The sequence below is a fragment of the Mobula birostris genome, unplaced genomic scaffold (genome assembly GCF_030028105.1).
Source record: "Mobula birostris isolate sMobBir1 unplaced genomic scaffold, sMobBir1.hap1 scaffold_1706, whole genome shotgun sequence".
In the NCBI taxonomy this organism is placed as follows: Eukaryota; Metazoa; Chordata; class Chondrichthyes; order Myliobatiformes; family Myliobatidae; genus Mobula; species Mobula birostris.
The window spans coordinates 1-23381 of record NW_027274751.1 but is presented as its reverse complement, the minus strand read 5'-3'; the positions used below and the strand labels follow the sequence as shown (position 1 = coordinate 23381).

The window sequence follows — 23381 nt, the reverse complement described above, 5'->3', positions numbered from 1 at the left end:
GCAGTTACAGTTAGGTAAGGATGGTGAAGGACTGCAACCCCAACAGCCTGGTTCGGTCACAACAGAAATATGACTGATTCAGTCTTCTGGGGCTGTAAGCTAATGTCAAAAAGCAAAAAGCTGATAAAGCATGCAGACTGCACAACTTATTCACAAAGCTGCCTTACTCACCGGTAAGGTGTTTCAACCTACTGACAAACAATGACACAGAGCTTGTCAAGCTCGACTTTCTACAGTGATATCACACTAACCGTCTCATCTCCACACTAAACCAAAGTAGGATAATCAGCCCTTTACATCATCAACCCATTACTCCATTTAGTTAGCACCCCAGCTGTTAAATGGTGACTGCCTCTTGAAGCCAAACAGTTTGGGTGTAACTCACACTGCCAGCCTGGGATGCAAACATGAGCAATTAAAAAAGAAATAAATACCTTGGGAAGGTGAAAATGCTCCACTGTGCACCTTATATGACCTAGCAACTTCAGATTAACACTCATTTCTTGTTATTTTTCCATTGAGTTCAACGGAATTGTAACAATATTTCTCCATTGGAGGCAAAGCCAGTTAAAAGAACAGGATTTTCTCCTCGTGAAATGGCAGGGAGTTGATGGGAACACTTTGCCAGATTAGACTGCAGGATAAATTAGTGAGGGGAATTTAGATTGCACTGTGAGGCAGCATGGTCCCAATAGGCCAGATGACTTTCTTCATCATAAGTATATTAGCTAAATATGATGCTTAACTTCCATCTAACTGTAAATAGAAGCCGATGACTAGCATCAACGGTGAAAGCCTTGTGAATAACAAAGGGTCTAAATCCACCAATTACATCCATCTCACTAGTCTTTTTTGTAAAGTATCTGTACCTATACCTGCATTAAGGGGCACCAAAGCTCAAACCGTACAACACCGATAGAACTAAGAAGGCTCCTCACTGATGTCTGATAGAATGCTTGATTGACACATTTCCAAATGGGCAACAGAGCTTAAAACATTTGGAGTAAATTGAATTTACAAAATTGTTGACAAGGGACCGCAATTTCTATCAATTTACTGAAAATCTTGTTTCCTATTTGATCCAAGGTCAAAACTCGAAAGCGAATCAGCAAGAGCACAGATCAGCCATTAATAATAAGGGTAATCTAAACCTTATGCACACTTGCCCCATTTCTCCCTGTAGTAATACAGTTATTTACATCAAGCAATGACAAATGTATTGCCATTGGTCACCCTGTAACACTGTGGTGTTATGCATTGTACAGGAGCTAATTGTGCAGAGAATGTAAAGATTGCACAAGTTCAAAAGAGTTAATAGCCTTTTATAAAAAACAAGGAATAACATAGTGTTTATAATATGTATTCCATGCAGAGAAATCAGCCATATTGTTTATCAACAGTGTCTGTTCCAGATGTAAGCAATACACAAAAAATTAGAAGTTCTGGAAACAAGGGTTATTCATATGGGTGAGCAAAGTCTCTATGACCCCAGAACAGCAGGAAAAATTCATTCTCCAATCATAGGAATGAGTGGTTTATGAAATAAAAAAGTGCAAAACTATTGATGTTATTAAGTCAAGCAAAGACAAAAGTGGATAGACAGCAATGACTTTCAATCTGAATCAGTCAACTGGAACAGAAATTCATTTTATTAACAATATTCTCAGATAACTGTGCTGATGTGTTTGAGCCAGAATGAATAAACAAGTGTGCCACTGCCGTAAACTGTAAATTAAACTGGAAAAGCTGAGGAAATATTATGATGACCAACGATGGCAAAGCAATTTGAATCAATTTAGCAAAGATAAACATGAAGACTGCATACCAAATATAGACTACATACTTGAATCAAGTTAGGAAATCATTAATCCTAATAGGTAACAGCTTGTGTGCACTTAATATCATCAAATATCTTTCACTTCCATTCGCAAATCATGGAACTGAATTTAAGGCAGTGAACAGTATATAAAGTCATGCCATAATAGAAACTAATTTCCTTTTCCATTTAAGCATATCAATTTATATTGTATATAAATTCTTGGATCTTAATACTTACATGGCCATGAAGATCAGTATTCAACAGCATCAGTGCACAAGTAAGGCAATGGACCCCATCTGTAAAAGGGCAGAAAGGTTTATGTAAGTGTTCACTTAGTAGCAAAGCAGTCCTGACAAATCATGTTTGTGTGAACATGTCAACATGCCAGCTCCAACTACAGAGTTGAGACAATGTTTACGGAACACTTAATTACCCAACATTACCAACTAAATTGTCTAAAATGAATCAGTGCAGAAATTCCGCCATTTGCAATATCAATTGGCTTACAGCTGCTGTTGGCCCATGAATTTTATCTTCTTTGCCACTCCCCACCCCCCTTTTATCCTGTGTCCTCTGGGTCAGATCAGAGAAAGTAGAAAGTGCAGTATTTTGGGGTTGAGATCAACCAATACCTGACGAGGAAGCCACTGACACAATCTTGGAACTTTTCCAGGGAGAGCAAACCTCAACTGCATGGCTCATGAATACCAATCAAACCACTTACGCAAGTCCAAATTTAATTCGTTTATTGAGAGATTCCCAATTAGGTAGAAACAGTCATTTGGAAAATAAGTTAAAACATACTTCTAATTTTTTTCAATGCTAGAAGATTAATAACTGAACTACAATATTTTTGCAGCAAGACAAGAAGCTTTAATTAATGCAATCAAATGAGCTCAATCAGCAGTACCAAGTAAATTTAATTCACTAATCCATTTTATGTAAGAGTTAAATATTGTGCAGCAATAGGAAATAATGAGGTCAGAATTATCTGGATTTTGCACATATTTTTCACTTAAATAGGAGCAGCTTACAATCTACTGGAAGATATCAGCAGGCCAAGCAGCATCTGTGAGAGAAAAGGAACTGTTGACAATTTGTGTCAAACTCCTGCAGAGTTTTGATCCAAAATATCAACATTTAGCAGATGGTGTAATGCTTTATAGTGCCAGCGTCCGAGTGGGGAAGATCGAGGATCAATTCTTACCACTGTCTGCAAGGAGTTGTATGTTCTCTGCATGACCATGTGGGTTACAAAGAGAGTGAGTGTTTCTCCTCTGGGTGCTCTTGTTTCCTCCCACATTCAAAACCCACATGGTTTAGTAGGGGTTAATAAGTTGTGGCATGCTATGCTGGCTCCAAAAGCATGACGTTAAGACAAAGGAGCAGAAGTCAGCCATTCGGCCCATCGAGTCTGCTCCACCATTTTATCATGTGCTGATCCATTCTCCTATTTAGTCCCACTCCCCCCTCTTCTCACCATAACCTTTGATGCCCTGGCTACTCAGATACCTGTCAATCTCTGCCTTAAATACACCCAATGACTTGGCCTCCACTGCTGCCCGTGGCAACAAATTCCACAGATTCACCACCCTCTGGCTAAAAAAAATTTCTTCGCATCTCTGTTCTGTGGGTGCCCTTCAATCCTTAAGTCATGCTTTCTCATACTAGACTCCCCCACCATGGGAAACAACTTTGCCACAACCACTCTGTCCATGCCTTTCAACATTCAAAATGTTTATATGAAATCCCCCCTCATACTCCAAGGAGTACAGTCCAAGAGCGGTCAAACGTTCCTCATATGTTAACCCTCTCATTCCCGGAACCATTCTAGTGAATCTTCTCTGTACCCTCTCCAACGTCAGTACATCCTTTCTTAAACAAGGAGCCCAGAACTGCACACAGTACTCCAAGTGAGGTCTCACCAGCGCCTTATAGAGCCTCAACATCACATCCCTGCTCCTATACTCTATTCCTCTAGAAATGAATGCCAACATTGCATTCGCATTCTTCACCACCAACTCAACCTGGAGGTTAACCTTAAGGGTATCCTGCATGAGGACTCCCAAGTCCCATTGCAACTCAGAACTTTGAATTCTCTCCCCATTTAAATAATAGCCTGCCTGTTTATTTCTTCTACCAAAGTGTGTAATCATACACTGTTCCAACATTGTATTTCATTTGCCACTTCTTTGCCCATTCTCCCAATCTATCCAAGTCTCTCTGCAGACTCTCTGTTTCCTCAGCACTACCGGCCCCTCCAGCTATCTTTGTATCATCAGCAAACTTAGGCACAAAGCCATCTATTCTATAATCCAAATCGTTGATGTACAATGTAAAAAGAAGCGGCCCCAACACGGACCTCTGTGGAACACCACTGGTAACCGGCAGCCAACCAGAATAGGATCCCTTTATTTCCACTCTCTGTTTCCTGCCAATCAGCCAACGCTCTATCCACGTATGTAACTTTCCCATAATTCCATGGGCTCTTATCTTGTTTAGCAGCCTCATGTGCGGCACCTTGTCAAAGGCCTTCTGAAAATCCAAATACACAACATCCACTGCATCTCCCTTGACTTGTAATTTCCTCAAAAAATTGCAATAGGTGTATCAGGCAGGATTTTCCTTTAAGGAAACCATGCTGAGTTCTGCCTATCTTGTCATATGCCTCCAGGTACTCTGTAACCTCATCCTTGACAATCGACTCCAACAACTTCCCAACCACCAATGTCAAGCTAACAGGTCTATAATTTCCTTTTGGCTTCCTTGCCCCCTTCTTAAATAGCGGAGTGACATTTGCAATCTTCCAGTCCTCCGGAACCATGCTAGAATCTATTGCCTTTTTTTTAAATTGACTTTTGAAAGATCAACCACCAAGTGACAGGATTCTTATAACCGAATGTTAATCACTGACATTAAAATCAGACCAGGAAGAAAGGCAGATATTCAGGACTTCCCTTTTGGAAACAACCAAGTTCTTCAAAACTGAGAGATTTGATGTGTTCAGAGTCTACCTACCATCAAATGGTGGCATGCTGCTTTGTTGCAAAGTTTGTAGATAATATGAAGATAGGTGGAGGAGCAGGTAGTTTTGAGGAAGTAGAAAGCTACAGAAGGACTTAGACAGATGAGGAGAATGGGCAAAGAGATGGCAGGTGGAATAGTGTCAGGAAGTGTATCGTCATGTACTTTGGTAGAAGAAATGAAAGGGTTGACTATTTCCTAAATGGAGAGAAAATACAAAAAAAAAATGAGGTGCAAAGGGATTTGAAAGACCTAGTGCACGATTCTCTAAAGGTTAGTTTGGAGGTTGAGTCTCTGGTGAAGAAGGCAAATGCAATGTTAGCATTCATTTCAGGAGGACTAGAATATAAAAGCAAGGATGCAATGTTGACACTTTATAAAGTACTGGTGAGGCCTCACTTGAAGTACGGTGAGCAGTTTTGGGCCCCTTATCTTAGAAAGGATGTGCTAAAACTGGAGAGAGCTCAAAGAAGGTTCACAAAAAAATGATTCCAGAATTGAATGGCTTGTCGTATGAGGAGTGTTTGATGCCTCTGGGTCTGTATTCACTATAATTCAAAAGAATGAGGGATGACCTCATTGAAACCTATTAAATGGTGAAATGCCTTGATAGAGTGGGGATAAAGAGGATGTTTCCTATGGTGGGAGAGTTTGAGACCAGAGGACACAGCCTCAGAATAGAGGGCCATCCTTTTAGAACTGAGATAAGCAGGAATTTCTTTAGCCAGAGAGTGGTAAATATGCAGAATTCTTTGCCACAGTCTGCAGTGGAGGCCAAATCTTTATGAATATTTAAGGCAGAAGTTGACAGATTCTTGATTGGTCAGGGCATGAAAGGATACAGGGAGAAGGCAAGAGATTGAGGCTGAGAGGAAAACTGGATCAGCCATGATGCAATGGTGGAACAGACTTGATGGGTTAAATGGCCTAACTCTGCTCCTATATCTTATGGGTGGCGACATGCTTGATTAATTACTATATATTCAAAGCACACAAGGAAAGGAATATAGCCAGTAGTGTGAAGACTTGGAACCAGGCACCCAAAAGCATGCCACACTGATTATGCATCTCAGTCCAATGGACTCATGTACTGTTTCCTAACACACTAGTTTCCAGTTAAGTGATCAAATATTGCAATATTCCATAGAATCATGCTGTCCATTTTGTGAAAATACCTTCAGTATCCTAGTCATACAACAGTCATGGAATTTAAACCATTTTAATATCAAATGACGTCAAATTCCTTTCCTTCATGCCTCAGTAGTTTTTTTTTCTTGTCAGCTTCCTATTATTCATTGATTCTCAGAATTAAAATACCAAGATGTAAACCTGTTGAACATACAATCAACTGGAAGAGAAGATCTTTAGGTTCTGCTGAACTACAGGGAACAGAATATTAGTGGGTTCAACCTGCTTTTGATAGGCAAGGCCACTGAGAACATAATGCAACAGGTTAGAGAAGCAGAGTTTCTGACTGGTTTGAATAATGGAAATTCTGCTGTTGATGAAACATTTTATTCCATTTCTTTGCAAGTAGGTGAGCCATTTAATATTTATTTCCTTAAAATAAAACAGTAGCTATAGTATTACATTCCAAGAAAAAAATAAAACTAATGTAAAACTATTTTCATTGCTCCAAAGGAAAATAACTAGAAGTGTGATCACTCAAATTGAATACGCTGTTCTCCAAAGGGGTTACTCTCTTAATGGAGAATGTCTGTGTGTGACTAAGCTTAACGTGGGGGGTAGCCATCACACAGTCCTTGACAAATCACAGTCAGTAGCCAGTGGCATGACATCCAATATGACTGAGGATCCTTCACTGCTGCAGTCTTCCTCCATCTCCACTGCTGTTGTGAGGTGTCATTATCTTCCACCAGCTCCACTGCTGAGGTCTTGGTTGGATCGCTCTTCGTCTGGAACCTCTCGCTTAACCTTACTACCATAGGTGACTCGACCAGGAGCTAAGCTCCAGACAGCATTGCGCTTGGGATCTCAGAAACTCACAAGTCTCCTCCACCACAACAAGATAATGATGCTCAGAGAAAAACAACTACAGGTCGACCTTCACTAATCCGGCTACCTATAATCTGGTTCTTTCGATAATCCGGCACTGATTATGCTTAATGTGATCATTCTGTAATTCGGCATTTTCACTATTCTGGCACTCCTCATGTCCCAGTGGTGCCGGATTAGTGAAGGTTGACCTGTACACAGAGTAGAAGTATCTATCAGGGTTACTCAAGGATCGAGAGTTCTTCAATCAGATTGACAAGAAGTGGAATAACAGAGGTTGGAAAGTGTGTGGTAGTGACAGCCAGGTCAAAGACACATAGCCATTAAGGAATGCATAGATTTACTACAGTTCTGCATTGCAGACCCAGATTAAGACTAACACTACAGTGAAGTCTTTAAAGTAGTTATTTAGCAGAAGTTCTGAAATACCAATGATTATAATAAATTAAAAACTCATAGATGTAGTATCAAAATTTAACAAGTAAAATTTGACAAACCTTTGGCAGAATTGGATCTTAAAGGCATTATGCTGGGAGTGCTGAAAAACACATGTTATATTATCCCAGTGGCTAATATTTTTTCCTGTAAAGCTCTGATAAGCCAATAGCAACAGCACTTTGGTGGTGCTAGACTGTTATACTTCCTAGATTATTGGATGTCCCCTGCCATCAATCAATGCATCAACACATTTGAATTCACTTTTTAAAATGTTACACAATGGGATAACACTTGCTTCAGTGAAGCATGTGAGTATGTGAAGAAAGGGAGAACTAGGGCTCCGGCTGGTTGAGAGGGTATGCGGCAGAGCATTACATAGTGGTTGCTAAACTATCAGGAAAATTCAGATGGTGGATCATTGAAGCTTTATTTGTAGACATTCACTTTGTCTGCAATAACAATCCAGAAACTCAAGCTCAAATTTCACTAAGACAGCTGGATGATTAAATAAAGCTGAGCCTACCACCAAACTATCCATTTGGGTTCAGTACCATCTTGCAAGGTGTGGAAATGCTCCATTCTTACCCAATCTGGCCAATAATTAGACCTCAGACTAACTGTAATTTTGTTGATTCTTAACCAATCCCTGAGATAGTGTGAGTGGGCAAGTGTTGGAGCGGCTTTGGCTCATCAGGCTTTGACAAGTATCTGGTAGGTTTCTTTTTTCTTCTTTACTTTTCATTCCTCATCTGTTAGGGCACAGTGAGAATGGCTCCAGAGGTTGTGTTCTGTTATGTGTGTGAGATGTGGGAATTCTGGGAGACCTCCAGCCTAATGGATAACCACATCTGTACCTGGTGCATTGAGCCGCAGATCCTCAGAGAATGAGTTAAGGAACTAGAGCTGCAGCCTGATGAGCTTCGACTCATATAGGAGACTGAGGAAAAGATAGACAGGAGCTTCAAGGAGGTAGTCACCCCTAGGTTGCAGGAGGCAGGTAAATGGGTGACTGTCAGGAGAAATAAGGGAAATGGGCAGCCAGTGCAGAGTACCCCTGTAGCTGTTCTTTGATAAGTATACCACTTTGGATACTGTTGAGGGGGACAACCTACCGGGGAAAGTTGGAATGACTAGCTCAGAAGAGAGGTGAAGAGGACAGCAGATTCCATAGTCAGAGGAGCAGAGACAAGATTCTGTGGACCTGATAGAGACAGTCGGATAGCATGTTGCCTCCCTGGTGCAAGGGTTGGGGATATCTTGAATCAGGTCCATGGCGTTCTAAAGGGGGAAAGTGAGTAGGCAGAAGCCTTGGTGCATATTGGCACCAATGGCGTAGCTAGAAAAGGTGAGACGGTCCTGAAGAGAGAAGATAAAGAGCTAGGTAGAAAGCTGAGAAGCAGGACCTCCAGGGTGGTAAGAATAGGAGGAATTGACAGATGAATGCATGGCTGATGAACTGGGGCAGGGGGCAGGCGTTTGGATTTCTGGAGCATTGGGATCCCTTCTGGGGGAGGTACAACCTGTACAAAAGGGACGGGTTGCAACTGACCCCAAGGGGAGCCAGTATCCTTGCGGGCAGATTAGCTAGAGCTGTTCAGGAGGGTTTAGACTAATTTGGCAGGGGAATGGGTATCAGAGTGATAGGGCTCAGGATGGGCCAATTGGTTTACAAACAGAGGCAGTGTGTAGTGAGGCTGCCAGCAAGGACAAACTGATAATAGGGCAAAATTGCAGTTAATGAGATGAGTTGCAATGTAAAAGGGGAAAAAAGTTAAAAGGGTACTGAATGCAGGACTTTAGTTGTTATATCTGAATGCACACTATGTATGAAATTAGGTAGATGAACTAGCACAGTTACAGATTGGCATGTATGACGTGGTGGACATCACTGAATTGTGGCTGAAAAAGAATATTATAGCTGGCAGCTTAACGTCCAAGGAAACACATTGTATCAAAAAGACAGGGAGAGAGGCAGAGGAGGTGGGGTGGTTCTATTGGTAAAAAAAATGAATTGACATAAGAAGTGACGTAGGATTGGAAGATATAGACTCGTTATGGGCCGAGCTAAGAAACTGCAAAGGTAAAAAGACCCTGATGGGAGTTATATGCAGACCTCCAAACAGTAACAAAGATTTGGTTTACAAATGACAACAGGAGGTAGAAAATGCATGCTAAAAGGGTAATGTTGCAATAGTCATGGGGGATTTCAATATGCACGTAGATTGAGAAAATCAGGTTGGTGCTGGATGCCAAGAGGGGGAATTTCTAGAATGCCTATAAAATAGCTTTTTTACAGCAGCTCATGGTAGAACCCACTAAGGAGTCAGCTATACAGGATTGGGTGTTGTGCAATGAACCAGATTTGATTAAGGACCTTAAGGTAAAGGAACCCCGAGGAAAGAGTGATCATAATATGATAGAATTCACCTTGCAATTTGAAGAGGAGAAGCTAAAGTCAGGTGTATCAGTATTACGGTGGAATAAAGGGAATTACAGAGATATGAGGAGCCGGCCAAAACTGATTGGAAAAGAACACTGGCAGGGATGATGGCACAGCAGGAATGGCTAGTGTTTCTGGAAGCAATTTGGAAAGTGCAGGATAGATACATCTCAAAGAAGAAGTATTTTAAAGGCAGGATGATGCAACTGTGGCTGACAAGAGAAGTCAAAGCCAATCAGAGGGCATATAATACAGCAAAAATTAGTAATTACGAGATAATGGGGTGAATCGTTGGGGCACCCTTTGACAGAAGGGTATAGCAAGAGGATTCGAGTACAGGAGCAGGGAGGTACTACTGCAGTTGTACAAGGCCTTGGTGAGACCGCACCTGGAGTATTGTGTGCAGTTTTGGTCCCCTAATCTGAGGAAAGACATTCTTGCCATAGAGGGAGTACAAAGAAGGTTCACCAGATTGATTCCTGGGATGGCAGGACTTTCATATGATGAAAGACTGGATTGACTAGGCTTATACTCGTTGGAATTTAGAAGATTGAGGGGGGGATCTTATTGAAATGTATAAAATCCTAAAGGGATTGGACAGGCTAGATGCAGGAAGATTGTTCCCAATGTTCGGGAAGTCCAGAACGAGAGGTCACAGTTTGAGGATAAAGGGGAAGCCTTTTAGGACCGAGATTAGGAAAAACTTCTTCACACAGAGAGTGGTAAATCTGTGGGATTCTCTGCCACAGGAAACAGCTGAGGCCAGTTCATTGGCTATATTTAAGAGGGAGTTAGATATGGCCCTTATGGCTAAAGGGATCAGGGAGTATGGAGGGAAGGCTGGTACAGGGTTCTGAGTTGGATGATCAGCCATGATCATACTGAATTGCGGTGCAGGCTCAAAGGGTCGAATGGCCTACTCCTGCACCTATTTTCTATGTTTCTATGCAGTCTGATGTGACCAGAATGAACATTAAATTTTCCTGAATGCTATTGGTATCGCTTTGCTTTGGAAATTGAAGAAGAAAACCTCAGTTTATTAAAGAAGAACGACGCGTAGCAAGGCAAATATAGCTCTTCCTCGTTTAATGAAGGACACTTTTGATGGCATCATTTCTGGTTGATCTGCCACCCTTGCGTCTCTCATTGTCATTCTGGAGACGTGCAGTGCTTTCTTCAGCTGTTTATTCTTTGTCTCTGATCTTGGAGACGTGCATTTCTCAGCTCCTTTGTCTCTTCCTCTCTGCACCTTCTGTGCCTGTTTTTGTCATTCTGGAGACATGCAGCCCTTTCATCCCCGCCTCTTCATCTCTTCTGCTGTTTGTTGTTTGTCTCTGATCCTGGAGACGTACATTTCTCAGCTCCTTTGTCTCTTCGTCTCTCCTCCTTCAATGCCAGTTGTTGTCATTTTGGAGACATGCATACTTCTCCTCCTCTGTCTCTTCTTCTCTCATCCTTTTTTGTCCTGACTCTTTGATCATGGAGTCATGCGGCCCTGGCCTCATCCGATTCTTGTTCTCTCCCTCTCCTTGCCACTTCCCGACAATGTTTGACGTCATCCCTTGACCATAATGTCCCCCTTCCTTTTCCATGCGGCATAATTAGGCTGACCATTTCTTTTACCCTAATGATGGATAGAAGATACAAAGCACTGACACCAAAGGATGCTCATTATTCTTGATGATGTGGTTAGCACTCTCCTAAATGGACGTGATATAGTCACCGCTGTCCTTTGACTGCAGCAAACGGTTTTATTGGTGTCTCGATGTACATCATTACAATAACATTTAATTATCTCTTATTGATAGGTGGCGGTTAGATCTGTCCCAATCCTGCACATGCTGATGGTGATTAGCAGAATATGACCACTCAAAATAGAGCTGCCCTGCCCTTTTGCTCCGGTTGGTGTCGCTGCTGTGAGCATCGTGAGTCGCTTCTGAGGCTGGCCGTACGCATGCATCGCGGTGTCGCGTCGCGGTTTCCATCATGGCTGACATCGGCTCTCAGATGAAAGCAGGGCTGTTGATTTTGGTGAGTGAGCAATTTTATACAAATATATAACCCTGAACTTTGCCTGCATTCTGTAAGTTAGCACATTTTAAGTCAATTTAGCCAAAAATAGTGCCGCTGTAATGCACCGTTTGCGCTAATTGGAGGTCACAAACAGACAAACAGAGCATGAGAGTTTTAGTAGTATATAGATGAAGTCATTAGTAATATTTCAAATTTCAATGGATTCTAGCATGGTTTCAGAGGACCAGAGAATTGCAAATGTCACTCCACTCTTCAAGAAGGGAGAAAGGCAGAAAAAAGGAAATTACAGGCCATTTAGTCTGACCTCAGGGGTTGGGTTGATACTGGAGTCAACTGTTAAGGATGTGGTTTCAGGGTACTTGGAGGCACATGATAAAGTTAGCCAAATTCAGCATGGTTTCCTTAAGGGAGTCTTGCCTGACAAATCTGTTGGAAGTCTTTGAAGAAGTATTAACCAGGATAGACAAAGGAGCATCAGTGGATGTTATGTACTTAGATTTTCAGAAGGCCTCTGACAAGGTACCACGCATGGTGCTGCTTAACAGGTTAACAGCCCAACATATTACAGGTTAAGAATTCAAGGTTTCTCAACAGGCGTTCCAATGTCAAAAATTCTTGGAGATGAAATGAAAACAGTTCTGAAAGATGCTACAAAAAATGGTTAACTTTATTAAACAAAGACCAATTCACTCAAGAATGTTTGAAAAACTGTGTGAAAACCAGGACAAGCACACCAAGATGCGATTTACTGACCTCCTCTGGATTTCTGTGAAAAAAAGAGTATCCTGCCATTCATAGGATAGCAATGAACATTTTGATGCAGTTTTCAACTTTTTACATGTGTGAGCAAGATTTTCCTTGTTTAACAAGCATCAAGAGCAAGGATAGAAATCATTTTGTTTTAGTTAAAAGTTGAGGTGAGATCATGTCTGCTTATCTCTAGTTTGACCCAGCATCAAGTATTTGTGCAGCAGAAATCAAGTATGGGTTTCACGTGCTAGGTCTATATTTGAGCCTGATCATGTTACTTAGTAAGAAAATGTTTTTACAAAGTCTTGTATAGAATTGCATCTGAGGATAAGCATATATATATATATATATATATATATTGCTTTGTCTTATGGTTTTTAGTAATTTTACTATTCAAGATCGTCAATGAATTTTCATATTGTAGATAGCGTTAATTAATTTGCAACCTTTATTAAATTAAATCTACCGAGCCAATCTTTAGAAAAATTAAATCCCCTTTTGGCTTAAGCCAGTTATTTAACAGAAGTTTATTATGTGTGCCTTATGAGGTTTTCAAGTTTATGAAAGGGAAAGAAAGAGATTAATTTCAAGAAAGGTAAGCTAAGCTTAACTACCTGTTTTTTTTTCCAAGAAAGGTAGGCTAAAAATTCATTCTCTACACAAAACAGCATTGACAAATTATTTTTGGATTATTATATCTACAATTTACTGATCTCGCTAATGTACTGTGAGCTGTAAATACAATAATTTTTATGCAGGGGTTCCCTGAGACCTGAAAATTATTTCAAGAGTTCCTCCAAGGCAAAAAAAGGTTGAGAAAGGCTGGGTAAGACACTAGCATGGATAGAGCAGGAGGCAAAGAGTGGGAATAAAGGGAGGCTTTTCTGGTCGACAGCCGGTGACCAGTGGTCTGTGCTGGGACCACTTCTTTTTACAATATATGTCAATGATTTGGATGAAGGAATTGATGGCTTTGTGGTCAAGTGTGAAGACATAGGTGAAGGGGCACATTGTGTTGAGAAAGCAGAGAGGCTACCGAGGACTTAAGTAGATTAGGAGAATGGGTAAAGAAGTGGCAGATGAAATACAGTTTCAAAATGAGTCAGGAAGCGCATGGTCATGCACTTTGGTAGAATAAATAAAAGTATAGATTATTTTCTAAATGGAAAGAAAATTCAAAAATCTGAAGCACAAGGGGACTAGGGAATCCTTCTTCAGGATTCCCTAAAGGTTCATTTGAAGGTCGAGTTGGTAGTGAGGAAAGCAACTGCAATGTTAACATTCATTCTGAGAGGATTAGAATAAAAAAGCAAGGATGTAATGTTACGGCTTTATAAGGTACTCGTGAGGCCTCATTTGGAGTATAGTGAGCAGTTTTGGGCCCCTTATCTAAGAAAGGCTGTGCTGACTCTGGAGAAGGTTCAAAGGAGGTTTACAAAAATGTTTCCAAAATTGGAGCATTTGATGGCTCTGGGACGGTATTCATTGGAATTCAGAAGAATGGGGGGGGGGCGGGCAGTATCTCAATGAAACCTATCAATGTTGAAAGGCCTCGATAGAGTAGATTTTGATAGGATATTTCCTATTGTGGGGGAGTCTAAGAGCAAAGGACACAGCCTGAGAATAGAGGGACATCCACTTAGAACAGAAATGAGCAGGAATTTCTTTAGACAGAGTGTGATGAATCTGTGGAATTCCTTAGCACAGCTGGCTGTGGAGGCCAAGTCATCAAGTCCTTCGGTATATTTAAGGCATAGATTCTTGATTAGTCAGGGCATAAAGGAATACAGGGAGAAGACGGAAGATTGGGGCTGAGAAGGAGATGGATCAGCCATGATGGAATGGCAGAGTGGACTCAATGGGCTGACTGGCCTAATTCTGCTCCTATATTTTATGTTCTTATGGAAATGCTCTAGCAAGCCATTCAATTCTACCACAGCCCTAATGTTCAAAGAGAATAACACTAAACTAGTCAGAATGACCTGGTAGCACCAAATTTGTCATCTAATTCACACTCCTAAGATCTTTCAAATATATTGCTCTTCCCTCACCATTACTGGGTCTAAAGCCCAGAGCTCCCACCCTACCATAGAATGTTCAAGTACCTTCACCCTTCGACTGTTGAAGTTCAAGGTGTGAGGTCAACACTACCAAAGGTAATTAGACATGGGTAATAAGGTTCCGGTGACATCATCGTCCAGAATGGCAGCTTAAATCAATAACTCCTCCGGAAAAATGCATATATTGCCCCCTTAATCCATCAAATATAAGATCTTTCGAAAATATCTGAATTAATAAAGGGGGCAAGAATGGGGAAAAAGAATGGAGATAAAAAAAAGCATCACTGCGGAACCTATGGAAGAGAGAGGTACAACGCGTGGCTCTCCTACCCTAACGCGAGCTAGCGAGGCTGACAATGGGCCTCATTCAGGTGAAGCGACACATGATAGAAATTCTGGAAGAGATACGGGGATTCCAAAATGATATAAAACAGCAACTCAATGATATCTAATTAGTCAGGGTATCAAGGGATATGGGGAAAAAGCTGGAAATTGGAACTAGATGGGTGAATAGTTTAGCTCATGGGGGAGCTGCGGAGCAGACTCAAGGGGCCGAATGGCCTACTTCTGCTCCTTTGTCTTGTGATCTTGTGATATCAAGTCAGAGCTCGCCAACATCAATCAAAAAACAGCAGTGGCAGAGACTCGAATTGAGAAGTTGGAAGATCGCGTGCAAAACGTGGAACAGATACTAAGTAAGACAATAAAAATATTAAATCAACAAGAAAGTAAACTGACTGACCAGGAGGGAAGATCACGACGGAAAAATATCAGGATATACAATGTTCCTGAAGGAGCGGAAGGTTTGTCTATATTGGAGTTTGTAGGAAAGTTGCTACAGGATGCGCTACAGATTGCCTCCACTATGGAGCTTGAAATTGAGAGGGCGCATCATGCGCTCGTCCCGAGGCTCACTGGAGACAGAGAAGATAAGCCACGCTCAATAGTAATTAGATTCCTTCGATACAATACCAAGGCAGAGATTCTACAAAAGGCTTGGGGTAAGAAGAGGGGGCTTTTGGATGGGAAATTAATATATTTCGATCAAGATTACCCCCCCGGTGATCCTGCAGAAACATAAAGAATACTCTGCAGTAAAGCGAATATTAAAGCAAGGAAAGATTAGATTCCAAACTCCGTACCCTGCTAAACTGCAGGTGTTTTATGAGGATGGCATGCACCTGTATCAGACAGTGGAAGAGGCGACTACAGACATGAGGAACAGAGGGCTGCCCGTCAGCGTGATCAAAGCGAGGGAAAGCCTGGCTGAGCAATTATCCCGGACTGCTTGGGAAATGAGGAGAAGATGGCGACGCAATGGCAGCGCGCGCAGCCACTTCGGTGGTGATGTCTGTTATCTGTCAGGTAGGGGACTGTGCACAATTCTGATTTGGTGGAGACGGACGTGAGAGTACAGACGAACATCTGGAAAACTTCTGAAGTGCCCACTTCGCTGCCGCTGCTACTGTGTGGTAACTGGAATCTCAGGAGCAGGAGGCCCCGAAATCCTCAGCTTTGCTTGTTTCAGCAGCCAGGGCGAGGTCGAAGGCGCTTGGCAGAGGATGGTGCTCAGGAGGCTGTATCGGAGGGGCTGGTCGGAGGCTCGAAGTTTTCGGACGAATGGACTCAGTGTCGGTTGTGGTCGGCTGCTTCCAAGGCATCGGCAAGTTGACGGTGCCTGGAGGTTTATGGCAGGGAGTTTCTCCCTTTTGCCGCCTGCTATTGGGGACTCAGGAGTCGATCGACTCGGGGACTTTTGAGACTTTATTTACCATGCCCATGGTTTGTTCTTCATCAAATTATGGTATTGCTTTGCACTGCTGGAACTATATGTTATAATTACGTGGTTCTGTCAGTATTAGTCCTTGGTTTGTCCTGTTTTCTGTGATATCACTCTGGAGAAACATTGTATCATTTCTTAATGCATGTATACATTTCTAAATGACAATAAAAGAGAACTGAGTGTTCTCATAATCTAAAAAATAGTAAGAGAACCGAGAAAGCAGGGGAAGGGAGGAGGGCGAGAGAACTTCAGGAAGAGACTGTGAGTTTTCCAAAGACAGCCCTCACCCCCTCCAGAAAAGCCATAACGTTTGGCTAACTTTAAAAGTGTTGATAAGATAAACGGAAGCAAAAATAGATGGTGCTATACCTATTTCAAGAAATACTTATTATAATGTGGATTTTATATCACTCAATTTTTTTTATTCATTCATTCACTCCTTTTTCCCCACCTAAATGAGAATATATATATGGGTGGAATACACAGGGATATCTTTTCTGTGTAATGGACATAGACTTGTTCACTTACTTTTATGGGTACTGTAATGGGGGGCCCCCAACTCACAGGGAGGAGGGGTTATCCCCCATGGCTAGACGTTTCCTCTAGCTCAACCCAGGGTCATCTACTAGAGACCTCAGCCTTGGAATCACACCTTCATTGCCTTTTTTTAAATTATTCATGTTTCTTGGTTCTTAGTTGTTCAGGGAGTAGATCGATTACGTTCTATTCTGTTAATTTCAATGATATATTGACAGATAAATACATATGGTTAAGGACAAAGTAATATTCATTTCTTTTAATGTCAATGGGCTGTTAAATCCAATCAAACGCAGAAAAATTCTACCCAAAATGAAAAAAGAACAAGCCCATGTAGTAAATTTACAGGAAACTCACTTAAGTGATAATGAGCATGGAAAACTAAAGAGAATGGGCTTCACTAATTTGTTTTTCTCCTCATATAAATCAGGACATAGAAGAGGAGTTGCTATTCTCATCTCAAGCAAGCTAAATTTTGAAAAAGTATTCGAAATGGGAGATAAGGAGGGTAGATATATTCTTCAAAGGGGTAATATAGATGGAAATTCAGTTACTCTATTGAATATATACGCACCCCCAGGAAGTGATATTAGTTTCTTTCAAAAAGTTACTAATATTATGGTAACGGAAACAGAAGGTCTCCTGATATGTGGGGGAGCCTTAAATTTACAATTACAACCAAAATTAGACTCTTCCAATAGAAAAACCTATGAAACAAAATCCTTACATAAGAGAATTAATACACTTTTTGAGGAAGTTGGTTTAATTCATATATGGAGGGACCTTTTCCCCGACAGAAGGGATTACACTTATTATTCTGCCCCCCATTCTGTATATACAAGAATAGACTATTTCATAACATCATTTGGAAAAGATAAAGACAAAATAATCACCTGTGGAATTGGGAAAATAGATGTAAGTGACCATGCACTTACATATTTATCTGTTGATTTTGACATACAACCAAAGAATACTATTTGGAAACTAAATTCAAGTCTACTCAATGATCCCTACTTTAAGGAATAAATTAAAAAAGAAATTGGTCTTTACTTAGAATTCAATGATAATGGAGAAGTTTCACCTCCCATTCTATGGGATACTATGAAAGCTGTCTTAAGAGGGAAAACTATAGCGATATGTTCATATAAGAGAAAAAAAAATAAGGAATAAAACATGAGAGGAATTAAAAAATAAGCTGAAGGAACTAGAAAAAAACACAAATTGAATTTGGCACAGGATACATTAGAGGAAATTTTTAAAAATTAGGAATGAAATTAATAGTTTGGCTACGCAAGAAATCAGGAAAAATTTAATGTTTCTGAAACAGAGACATTATGAAAGTGAATCTAAGTCTATGAAAATACTGGCGTGGAAACTGAAGAAAAAGATAGCAAAAAATACAATTCATAGAATTAGGGATCCAGGAACAAAAATGATTTTAAAAAAATAAGCTAAGTGAAATTCAAGAAGCTTTTGAAGTGTTTTACAGAACTCTATACAGGTTTCCCTGCCATCCAAAGGTAGAGAGTTCCTATGAAACGGTTCGTAAGCCGAAATGTCGTAAAGCGAAGAAGCAATTACCATTTATTTATATGGGGGAAAATTTTGTGAGCGTTCGCAGACCCAAAAATAACCTACCAAATCATGCCAAACAGCACATAAAACCTAAAATAACAGTAACACATAGTAAAAGCAGGAATGATATGATAAATACACAGCCTATATAAGGTAGAAATATTTTTCCACAATCATTACTGCACTGTTCTCCGTAGCGAAAATCTCACGCAAGCACCGTCGGCAGAAAATCTCACGCAAGCGCTGTTGGCAAAAACACGCACAAGCGCTCTCCAGTAACCTTTAAGCTATGAAGCTGTCAAATCATACCAAATAACACGTAAAAATACACAGCCAATATAAAGTAGAAATAATGTATGTACAGTGTAGTATCACTTACTGGAATTGGGAAAACAGCTCCGAGCACACTGATGATGGTGTGTCAGACTGAGTCGTCGCAGGTTGGCTGGTGCAGTGGCCCCCCACCCTCCAGGCCGCTGAGCGATATATTGCCGCGAAGAACGCAGGGGTCCAGCGGTAGCAGGGAGGTACACAGCACATCTTTAAGAAAAAAGCCGAAACAAACATGCTAATTAATTAGGTGCCGCTCGTAATTGTTGGCCCAGATCAGTGTCGATTTCCGATTGCGTCGTCTCTGATCCGGGCCGACAATTACGTGTCGGCGGCACCTAATTAATTAGCATGTTTATTTCGGCTTTTTTCTTGAAGACGTGCTGTGTGCCTCCCGGCTACCTTTGCATTCTCTGCAAATCAGTACAGTATCTGTCCGTGGCCTGGGTGTTGGGGTGGTGGGACACTGGGGTGTCATCTCGTCGCCTGTTTCCATTAGAGCAGGCAGCTCATCTTCTTCTATCTCTGCCGGCCTCGATGTCGAAGGTCAAGGTTCATCGTCTGCTGTGGCTGATGTGGAAGGCTTGCTTGACTGCTGAGCCTCACGCATTTTTCTATCACACAGTTCTTTGTAAGGACTCAAACCATCTTGCAAATGTCCCCTAAACCGACGTACCCTTTCAAAATTAAAGTCGTACTTTATCGTTACTCATTCGGTTTTGATTGTTATCCTTTTTTCTTCCAATTGCATCAGCTCTTCATCTGTCAGTTCTTGGTCATGGGATGCCAAAACCTCTTCAACATCATGTTCGTCAGCTTCCACAAGCCAAACTCACGTTGTCCTTACTTCGTTCACCACGATCAAAACGCTTAATTATGTCTAGTTTTACCGTAAGTGTAACACCCTTACGAGCTCAACTTGCAAACGGCTGCTCACAGGCACGTGTTAAAGCAAAGCAGTTCCCAATCTGGGGGAGAGCGGCTGCTCGGGGCAGGCTGCCTTTTATTGCGCGTTGATTTTTTCACACGCTGATTTTTTTATTGCGCGCTGAATTTTTTTTTCATAACAGTGAAAACACCTTCTGAAAGCGAAAATAGGGTACTGAGTTAGTCCTGATGAAGGGTCTCGGCCTGAAACGTCGACTGCACCTCTTCCTACAGATGCTGTTTGGCCTGCTGCGTTCACCAGCAACTTTGATGTGTGTTGCTTGAATTTCCAGCGTCTGCAGAACTCCTGTTGTTTGCGTTTAAATAGGGTACTAATGTAGGTCTTTCGTAACAGTGAGTTTTCGTAAAGCAAATGTTCGAAAAGCGGGGGACACCTGTATTCCAAAGTTCCAGGAGGAGGCATAACTCAAATTGACACTTTCCTGAATTCTCTAGAGTTACCCACTTTAAGTGAAGAACAAAATAGAACGATGACTGCTGACATAACTGAAGTTGAACTAAAAGCTGCAATTAGTAGGCTTAAATTAAGCAAGTCACCAGGTTCAGATGGGTATACAGCAGAGTGGTATAAAGAGTTTAAAAATGAGTTAATTCCTGTCTTCCTCCCCACACTGAACTGGGCTCTAAAAAAGAAACAAATGCCACCCAGCTGGAAGGAGCGATAATCTCAGCTATACCGAAAGAAGGCAAGGATAAAATGGAATGTGGATCATTTAAACCAATTCAGTGAATGGAACAAAATATTATGAAGATATATATGGCAAAGTAAAAGGCCTAGAGTTCGTCTCTAAAATTTGCTATTAGCCAAGGAAAAGGGGGGATGGGGCTTACCTTCTCTTAGAGATTAGTATTTTACAGCACAGTGGAGAGCTATGATATGTTGGTGCAACCCATCATATGACGCTCAATGGAAAAACATTGAGGAGGGGATACTTCCCATCCCCATACAGGCAATTTTGGCTGATAACAACCTATAAGGGTACATAAATACTATTGATAATCCATGGATGAAATGGATTCTTAAAATATGGAAAACTATTATAGGAGTATATAAACTAGAGGGAGATTCTTAAAATATGGAAAACTATAAGAGAATATAAACTAGAGGGAGATATTGCAATTCTTAAATGGTGTGCATATGACTCGGATTTTACGCCGAATAAACTGCTAGAATTAAGGACTGGACAGCTAAAGGAATAACAGTTCTTTGCAATATAATGAAAGAAGGAACACTGTTCAGTTTTGAAATGCTTAAAAACAAACACTTACTAGAAAAACAAGGCTTTTATCGGTATTTACAGATGCGACAGTATGTTAATAGGAGGGTTAAAAATGTAACCAAGGCAAGTACATGTTTGATAGAGCTATTTAGAAAAGCATATAATTCAGATAATGGTAGTAGAATCATTTCAAGCGTGTATAAGGGTTTGTCAAATCTTAAAACACATTCCACTTCATACATTAAAACAAAATGGGAGAAGGAAGAAGGAATAATTATATCTGAGGAAGAATGGACAATAATATGGAGGTATCAATGGAAGTGTACCAGTTCACAGAAATGGAGGGAGTTTGGATGGAAAAACTTGATAAGATATTTCATTACACCCTCTCAGAAATCCCATTATGATAGTAACCTCCCTGTTTGCTGGAGAAATTGTGGAAATCAAAATGCAAACCATTATCATATTTTCTGGGACTGCCCCGTTATCAAAGACTATTGGAGTGGGATACACAATGCCCTACAAGACATTTTTAAATGTGAAATACCCTTAGAAAGTAAGACCATATATTTTGGGTATCTACTTCAAGAATGGTTGAAAAGAGATAAATATTTAATGAATATACTGCTGGTGGCTGGTAAAAAGACTCTTACCAGAAAATGATTGTCACAGGAGAGCCCAACTTTAAACGCATGGATGGAAATTACAGTGGACATTTACAAAATGGAGAAGATAATAGCATCTGTTAATCATAAGTTGGAACAATTTGATTCATACTGGGAAAAATGGTTCAAATACATAACACCTCATAGACCTGATTTTATTCTCACAAATCAATGAATATGTTGTTTAAAAAAAAAATCACTCCCTACTTGTACATAGTTTTCTCCTTTCGCTTGTTCTTTCTTTCCTCTCTTTTCTATAGGTCTCAGATAAATATTATGTGGAGATTTGTGGCAAATATGATTATATGATATATATGTACAATATCTGAAATACATCTTATGAAAATGTTTGTTTGATGATGAACTTCAATAAAAAATAAATTACAAAAAAAAGATGGGTAATAAATACCTTCCAAAAGCCACATCACAAAAATATAAAATAACACAGAACTATGCCTCCACTAGGGATTAAACCTACCTTGCGAAGGAATAGAGCCCTGGTTACACTGATAATATCTGTTGGAGAAGTGAATTAAAACCCGCTCTCGCTCCTGAGTTTCTCCCATTAGTGCAAATGCTTTCAAAAAAATTCTGCAAAAGAACGAAAAGACATTAAGCAGAAGAAGAGGGTGACAACCCCACAACAGATTGTCTGAACAGGGACCCCTGAGACCAAACACATGCAACTTTTGTCATTATGTAAGGGAAGGGTTATAAGGTCAAATCTCAGCAGCATTCTCCCCAAGTCGTGCTGATTTAAAACCCATTTGTACCTAGGTACTGGAGTCTCACCACAATGTGACCTCCTGCAGTTTCCCAGGTGATATCAAGTTTAGTCAGGTACAATTAATAAAACTGAGAATTTTTCATTAAGGTATAGCAACACAAGTGGCAAAGATCAAATTCTTTGCCATATGTGTCAATTAAAGCTACTTGAATAAGAGTGCTCCCTTTAAATTCTCACTGCTTACAAAGGGACACAAGAGGGTCACTTTCCCAGATATCATACTGTGCATTGAGCCAGCTTGAAGACCCCTCCCTCATAAAATGAGATATTACTGAAGTAGGCAATAAAAACCTGACAGAGTGTTGGATGACTGAGACACTCCTCCAGCTGTGCAGCTAGGAAGAGCTTTGTAGTGGTGTTACAGTCGACAGCACACAAATCGAGACAGTTTCTGACATGTCTATTTTGAATAAATGTTGTGCTACTTCTTGACAGAAGAGGTCAATCCCATCCACCCGGGCTAACAGAAGGTAAGGAAATGATGGGCAGTACAGTACTGAAAGGAAAGAGCAAGGGGAAGGTTCCCAGGGTGAGTGAAGAAAGAACAAAAATAACCTGAAAGACACTTAATGATACCCCACAAACTAAGATTAGACACAGTGGTGTAGCTGTTAGCATAACACTGTTAGTTCTGGTCACCTCACTACAGTTAGAATGTGGATACTATTGAAAGGGTGCAAAGGAGATTTACAAGGATGTTGCCTGGATTGGCGAGCATGCCTTATGAGAATAGGTTGTGAACTTGGGCCTTTTCTCTTTGGAGCGACAGAGGATGAGAGGAAACCTGATAGAGGTGTATAAGATGATGGGAGGCATTGATCGTGTGGATAGCCAGAGGCTTTTCCCCAGGGCTGAAATGGCTAACATGAGGGAGGCATAATTTTAAGGCGCTTGGAAGTAGGTACAGAGGGGATGTCAGGGGTAAGTTTTTCACACAGAGAGTGGTGGGTGCGTG

At 40.8% G+C, this 23381-nt stretch overlaps 1 protein-coding gene across 1 annotated transcript in view; it reads right to left on the bottom strand.

Moving 5' to 3' along the window:
• The window catches only part of LOC140192579 (PH and SEC7 domain-containing protein 1-like), a gene marked incomplete at its 5' end in the record, with an annotated part of 44089 nt that extends 21859 nt beyond the window's left edge, over positions 1-22230 (bottom strand). The window contains 2 exons of the mRNA XM_072250143.1: positions 2057-2115; positions 22118-22230. Coding sequence (XP_072106244.1) covers positions 2057-2115; positions 22118-22230 — 172 coding nt within the window. The remainder of the gene's footprint in view (positions 1-2056; positions 2116-22117) is intronic.
• Between the last annotated feature and the right edge of the window lie 1151 nt (positions 22231-23381).